Source organism: Trachemys scripta, chromosome 10 (genome assembly GCF_013100865.1).
Source record: "Trachemys scripta elegans isolate TJP31775 chromosome 10, CAS_Tse_1.0, whole genome shotgun sequence".
In the NCBI taxonomy this organism is placed as follows: Eukaryota; Metazoa; Chordata; order Testudines; family Emydidae; genus Trachemys; species Trachemys scripta.
Genome location: NC_048307.1, coordinates 46,292,446 through 46,299,490, shown reverse-complemented (window position 1 = coordinate 46,299,490; position 7,045 = coordinate 46,292,446). Strand labels below are relative to the sequence as shown.

The 7,045-nt window shown below is 47.2% G+C and overlaps 1 protein-coding gene across 7 annotated transcripts in view; it reads left to right on the top strand.

Moving 5' to 3' along the window:
* The first annotated feature begins 830 nt into the window (after positions 1–830).
* The window catches only part of ZNF592 (zinc finger protein 592), an 87,396-nt gene continuing 81,181 nt past the window's right edge, over positions 831–7,045 (top strand). Inside the window, exon 1 of one of the 7 annotated variants that reach the window (XM_034783458.1) lies at positions 831–853. Coding sequence is in view for 2 of the 7 variants with exons in the window: in XM_034783452.1 (XP_034639343.1) it covers positions 6,131–6,176 (46 nt within the window). In the remaining 5 variants the exon portion in view is untranslated. Of the gene's footprint in view, positions 854–1,615; positions 1,702–1,728; positions 1,878–1,949; positions 2,256–4,351; positions 5,343–6,101; positions 6,177–7,045 lie in introns of those variants that run through there. The other 6 variants (XM_034783454.1, XM_034783455.1, XM_034783457.1 and 3 more) reach the window with 6 other exon arrangements.

Below are 7,045 nucleotides of genomic sequence, written 5' to 3'. Positions count from 1 at the left end.
TTCCCATGTAGGGGCTAGTCAGAAAGCCTGTTTGCATCTTACAACAGCTGGGTGTGTCCCTACCTGTACATATGCTGGTGAAGGTGAGAGACCAGGAGCAGGTCTGCAGCTTGTTACAGCAGTACAGTTAAAGGGAGCCCAGGCTGGTGGATCAGGTGGCCTCAGTGGAACCCCAAGTCAAAGTGGCACCCCGGGGGGAAACCCATCACACCTATATGTTGCTACATTGTTGTGTCCTGGCCCAAAAAGCATGGGAGGGCATAAAATTCACACTAGTAGGAGTTCAGATTTGTGATATCACTATTTCACAGAAATTACATGAGTTGCTGATGGGACAGGGTGCATCCAAAAGGCAAATTACAAAGAGAAATAAAAGACACAAGGTTGTTTTGTTGCTGTTTTAATTATTAGGAGGTCTTAAAAACCTACCTGCTAATAACAGGCGAAGGCTGTAAGAATGATTCAAAAGTTTTGTAGGTCATCTTTAAAGCACACAAGAAAAAAGAGGAATGATTGTAATACGAAGATCTTCACCCTCTGAGGCTGGCACCTCATTGTGTCATCACAGTGCCTTCAAGAGCTCCATCAAAAGCACCCACCCCTCACCTGACCTGCAGTCTCAGGGCCCTTCATTCATCCCATCTTCAGGGTACACAGATACCTAGCCATGCTGTTGACTGACTGGGGAATTGTGCTTATAGTTTCCTGATGAAGACTGAGGCTCTGCCTTCATTGCCACGAAGGTGTGTATTTCCGGGGAGGCCGCACACCTGAGTAGTTCTCTTGTGACAGGCTGCTGGAGACAAGGCCCTGTGGTTTTCCCCCTGATGTGAACGCCAGATGGGAGCATGAGGTACACAAACCACCTGTGCCTTACCTCCTCTCGGCTTTCTCAGCCAGGCCGCTAGCCCCGGGAGCGGCTCTCGGGCCGCACACCGCTCGTCAGCGCAGACACAGCACCAGGCTCTGTGCCACAGCAGTGCGGGCAGGGGCAGGGCACACAGGTCTCCCAGCCCCGCTACCAGCCAGTGCTCTGCTCCTAACGCCGGAGCCGTTACCCCAGCACTAGGGAGCCGACGGGAAGCAGCGGGCAGCGCTCCCGGGGAAGGGTCTGTGCTCTGGGGCTCATCCCCAGGCCCAAGCCCAGCTCGCCAGGCGCCGCGCTGGGCAGCCCCGTAATGACGGTGTGAATCGCCGCACCTGGGCCTCTCACGGCCCGTAACACCCCGGAGCGGCTCGAGACCGAGCGATGGGGCACGGAGAGACCCCGGAGCGCGCGCGCGAGGTGGGCGCGGAGGAGAGGGGTCCAGGGCTGCGGACAAGGAGGAGCGCGCGAGCGCAGGGCCGCGCCGAGGAGAGCAGCAGAGCTGGGCCGGGGCGGCGCGCACAGGGACGGACGGCCCGAGCGGACGGGGCGGGACAGGGCAGGGAGTCGCGGGCCGGTGGGACGGCCCCTGGGGGCGCAGCAGGGAGCGGGGACGGGGTGGGGCCGTTCCCGGGGGACAGATGGGGTGGGACAGGGCAGAGAGCCGCGGGCCGAGCGGTCCCCGGGGGGCGCGGCAGGGAGTGGAGGCGGGGCCAAAGGGGCGGGGCAGGGCGGTCTTCCCAGGCCCGGCCCCGCCCTACCGCCGCCATGTTGCGGCCGTTGCTGCCCGGCGCTGGGTGAGGCCTGTGTGGGCCCCGGAGGAGCTGCCTGCGCTGGTAAGTGCGGCTCGGCCGGGCCGGGCACTGATCCCCGCGGACGGGCCGAGCCCCACTCAAACGGACAGCTCTCTGCCCTGACAGACGGACACCAACACCCCCCGCGGGACTCGCTACTGCCCGCTCCCCTCCCGCAGTCTGCGGGACGGGGGACACCCCCCCCGCCAACCCCTTGGGTGAGCAGACAGACTGACGTGACTCTCCTGCCAGCCCCATGGGGCCGCACAGACAGGCGGGCTCCCGCCGGCCCCACAAAACACTTCCAGCCCTATGGACAGGAGGCAGCCTAACCTGCCCTGCCCACGCCATGGGGCGGGCGGACAGACTGACTGCACATCCCGCCTTAGGGAATGGCTGTACCCTGGCCTGCCTGGCCCCACAGAGATCTTCCCTTGCTGGTGGGACAGGTACTGCTGCCTGCTGGGGGCAGAAGACTTCTCCCCTCTCCCTCCCGCCTGGGACGAAGGGCACTGAGCAGTGTGTGTGGCCTTCCCACCGGGATGGCCCGTCTGGATCCTGGGGGTTGGCTTTAGCCTAACACTATTGCTCTGGGGGTGAGTCTCCTTTTTTCTTTTGATCTTGAAGCTCTTGATGAAGGTAGGTAAGGGGGAGGTTCCTGCTTCATAGTGGGGAAACAGGCACAGAGCAGTTTTAGTGACTTGCCCAAAGGCACACAGCAAGTCACTGGCAGAGTAAGGGATAGAGCCCAGAAATTGCCACTTCCAGACCAGAGTTTGGTTACCTAGAGCAGAGGTTCTCAAACTTTTTTTTGTAGATGGGCCCCTTTTCAAATACAATGTTAATCACGGACCTCCAGCTGAGAAACTGATTGGCAAAGGTATAGGTGTACTTCATATAAACATGTACTGTTAGAAATGCTTTAAGAAAAAGATTATAAGAGCACTTACAGATATCAGTGAGATGGGTGTACCTGCTTCTTATTGGAGAGTCTGTCTATTCTTGGTGTGATGGTTGACATTTTGCAGATCCCATGTGCAGTTTCTAAGGACCCATGGGGTCCCTGGACCTAAGAACTGCTGGCCTAGAGCAGAACTGTCTACCCAGATTGTATGGTGAATGAACAAGCCACATTCACACCAAGCCATGTAAATTAAGTTGACCAAGGAGTTTGTTTTGGGACCTGCCTACTCTGTTCTTTTACTCTGTGTTTCCTGTACTTTACTGTATATTAAAATTTTGAAGCCTGAATCCACCCCTACATGTCGTGGAAGCTTCCAATTTGACTCTCCCAGCTGACTAATCTTTTTGTCCCTTTAGTATCCCAAAACCCACTCCCTCATGACATTCCCTAAACGAATGTCTCCTTCGACAAACTCAGCTTCATCTTCTACTCCCAGTTATTGTACGCTGTCTGTGTTTACTAAGTCCATGATCCTGATTTCCAAGTTCTCTGAAAGTACTCTGCTGGCAAAGAGACTTTGCCTTCCCCCACTGCCCTGTCTAAAAATTAAGCCTGGCTTTTGGGCTTGAGAACTCCCATATAGAGCTGCCATTGGTTGGTATTTTTCTATTGTCCTTTAACTTGCATACTTCTAAATACTTAGCTTTTTAGGACTGTAACCTACCTTGGTATAACTGTGTTTTCATATTTTAATATTAGATGGCAATCTTGAACTTCCTCTTTAAACAGAATAATACATGTTGCTATAAAGTCTGCGGGACCTATTGCAGATCTCAAAAGGTCCACAGAAATAATGCTCCCAGTGAAAAGTTAATGTAGTGTGCATGTGGGGCATTGATATTACAGTAACTCCTTTGGAATTCAAAGTGTCTTGGAGCTTAGATGTTGCAAAGGGCCTTGTGAGTTTACAGTTCTACCTGACCCACAGTTCCTTCAGTGCCCTAGAGAGTTTAAGAGCTAAGATCTTTGTCTCCTTTTGTTTCCCCTGTGCCTTCTTGTTGAAATGTATATTCATGCTTGTTTGGTTTTTGGCCAATGAAACATATGCAGACTTGGTTATTGTGCAAGTAATTGTCATTTATCAGCCTGTATGATGACCTGTTACACGTCTGTGCAAATTTCTTCTACTTCTATTTTTTTAAGTTGTAATTTAAAAATTTCTGTCCCTTACTTTTTTTCACCCATTCCAGTGACAAGCGCTCACATTATATAAGAAAGAAAAATAAACATTTATCAATAATGCAGAAGGTACAATAGAAAGTTTAATACATTGAATTATAACTTGATTCTCTTTTCAATATTTAGGAATACACAGAAATATTTGACACCTTACTTCTCTTTAAACTTTTGGTTATTTTAAAATCTTTTTAACTAGAAATGTTTGTTCAGTTTTCTCCAGATTCTGAGTCTGATTCTGCTTTACTCTGAGAAAATATAACTTTATATCATCTTACAATAAACTTTTATGAAGAAATATTGCAATATGAGCGAAGGAGAGACTTATACTTTGTACAACAGAAAAAGTATATAAATTAAGCTGCTGTGGGACTTAAATATGTACACACTCTCCTGCAAACACTAGACTATTTCCCATAAAGCTTTATGTGGTGAGTCCCTGTTCTTGTCCTACTCTAGTTATCTAGTTACCAAATTTTTAAAAGTATGTGAGCACCTATCTGCCACTCTAGGTGCCTAGGGACATTTTCAAAAGCTTTTAAAGTGCTTTTGAAAATCCCAGTAGGCACCTAAATCCTTTAAAAAACCTGGCCCTTGGTCCCCTCTCTAGTTAAAATAAGTCTGTAATCTTTGTCTGCATTGCTTATTAGTGAGCCTAGTCTGTGTGATGCTTCTGACATGTATGGAGCCAAATATAGTGCTCTGAAACATTCTAGTTCTCAGTACAAATTGGTGGACTGCAATCTGCAGATTTAGCTAAAGCTAGGAAAAGGAGATGTAACAGGCCAGGAGGTTAGACTGTGTACCATGTTGTTCATGAAATCTTTTGTTTAAAGTATTCTGTATACAAGTCTTGGTACACTGAAATCTTTTAATCATAGGAAGTTTTATGTGCCTTAAATGATGTGGTGATTTACTTTCTGTGCATAAAGACATGGGCATTATGCTGTAAGGAATGAACAGTCTTCATTTTATAATTACTTGGATCATCTTCTGAACTTCCAAGGGCTTGTCTAAATACAGAATTACACTGGTTTAACTAAAGCTATGGTCTTAAACTGGTACAAACCCCTGTGTAGATGCTCTTATTTTGGTTTAGCTTAGGTCAGTTAGAGCAGGCTTAATCTAACCCAAAGTTAGCCACTCTCAAACCAAAAGAAGTATCATAAAGTCTTTTCACTGGTTTAAACTACATTTAAAAATCTTTAATTAAACCAATGCTCTTTGTTTGTAGACAAGCCCTACATTTAGTAAGCCTGATACTAAAATGACATTTTCCATTCTCATATTCACTCTGCTTCTGTGTGATATCCCTTCCTCACCTCTGCCCAGTCTGTGTCTGTCTTGTCTGTTTAGTTTTTAAGCTCTTTGGGGCAGGGACCGTCTGCTACTCAGTGTTTGTACAGAGTCTAGCTGGCACAATAAGGACCAATTCTTCATTGGTACTGAGGCCCCACAATAATTAATGTGATTAATGATTAACTTAGTTTTGTCTTAGTACAGAAGTGGTAGAGTGGGGCGAAGAGAGAGCAAAGACCATTCGGTATGTTCCATTGTTTTATAACAAAGTGCAATGTTTAGTTGTCAGTTCACATAGAAGCTGTTCCTTGTACCAGCTTTCTGGAATGGAATATATTTTAAATGTGAGTTTCAACTATTAAAATGTTAAGTGGTGGCTTCTATAAGAAGGTGTTAGTCATTAGTAATGAAAAATGGAAACAACCTCTTTGTTTAATTTACCCATCTCCCCTCCCCCCCTTGGGCAAAAGAACCCTCTGCACAAGTGTTGTTGTGCATACAGTATGTACCAATTCTGGATTCATAAATTTGCCATTTTTAAGTTAGATGTGGCTGAAAAAAATGAGTTGTCTTAATTTCAAAAAGGTCTCACTTTAATGTACAATAACTTAAATATTTCACAAATTTTTGTATAACTACCGTGGGGGGGAGGATATTTAGTCTTTCTTAACAGTAATAACAAATCTCTTGTGTGTTAGAGAAGGGTATAATGAAAACTCAGTTATAACGTTAATTGTGAAGCTGCAATCAATGCCTTTGTAATCTGTACCTTCCTTTGTAGACAGTTATAACCAAAGAAATGCTCATAAACTTTTGGTTTGGATTATGATTTCTAGGCATGATTCTTTATTTGTACTCAGGCAAAACTCCTCAATGATTTTATTAGCTAATTAAGGACTATTGGATCGGCCCTCTTTAACAGTAATCCCCAACTGAGTGCTCAAGGTGCTGTACACAACATACTAAAATATTTAGTAAAGACTTTTTTATTATTTAGGTTGTTCTGGCAGAAACCAAGGCTCTCGTTTTTCAATGCTGTTTCTCTTGGGCTGGCCAATTGCTTCTGGCTTTTCTCCAGGTGATTGGCAGTACTAAATACTTCAGGTCTGGCTACACTGTAACCTTTCCAGGAAGTAACAACTTGTGTTATTTGGAGATCATACTAGTTTCTCTTTTGAGTTTGTCCAGAGGTATCCATTCTGTGATCCTTGAGGCCTTATGTTGGTGGTCCTTGAGGGTGACTGTGTTTGATCAATTGAAGAGTGCTCCCTGAGCCATGCCCTGTGATTTCTGTTTTTTACACTGAAGTGTTTGGATCAGCCCTGTACCTATGGAAGGAGGAGGTAGGGGGCACTGCCCTTCACAGCTTGCCCTGTAGCCCCAGGAACAGCAGCTACCCCATTGGCTTCCTGTTGGGTTGCAGGGGAGGGACAGGAGAGTAGCATCAATTGCTTCATTACCTGCTTCCCCCTCAAGCTATGGGAGCCCTAGGGAGAGCAGGGTTGGAGTTTGACTGACTTTCTCTGAATGTAGAGGACACCTAGGAAAGAATCATAGAATAGAATATCAGGGTTGGAAGGGACCTCAGGAGGTCATCTAGTCCAACCCCCTGCTCAAAGCAGGACAAATCCCCAGACAGATTTTTGCCCCAGCTCCCTAAATGGCCCCCTCAAGGATTGAACTCACAACCCTGGGTTTAGCAGGCCAATGCTCAAACCACTGAGCTAGCTCTCCCGGATGTGCCCCTCTCCTACACAGCGACCCAGGGCAGTATAGGAGTGGGGGACGAAGAGAAACTGAGAACAACTACCAACGTACAGCTCCCTGATTCTCTGCCCCAGCCCAGATTAAGGCAGACTCCCAGCTGTTCTAACTTGCACCAGCTGCCAGTAATCCTAAGGAACCATGCACCAAGTGGGGTAGCCAGAGCACAGCACATTGCGGCTA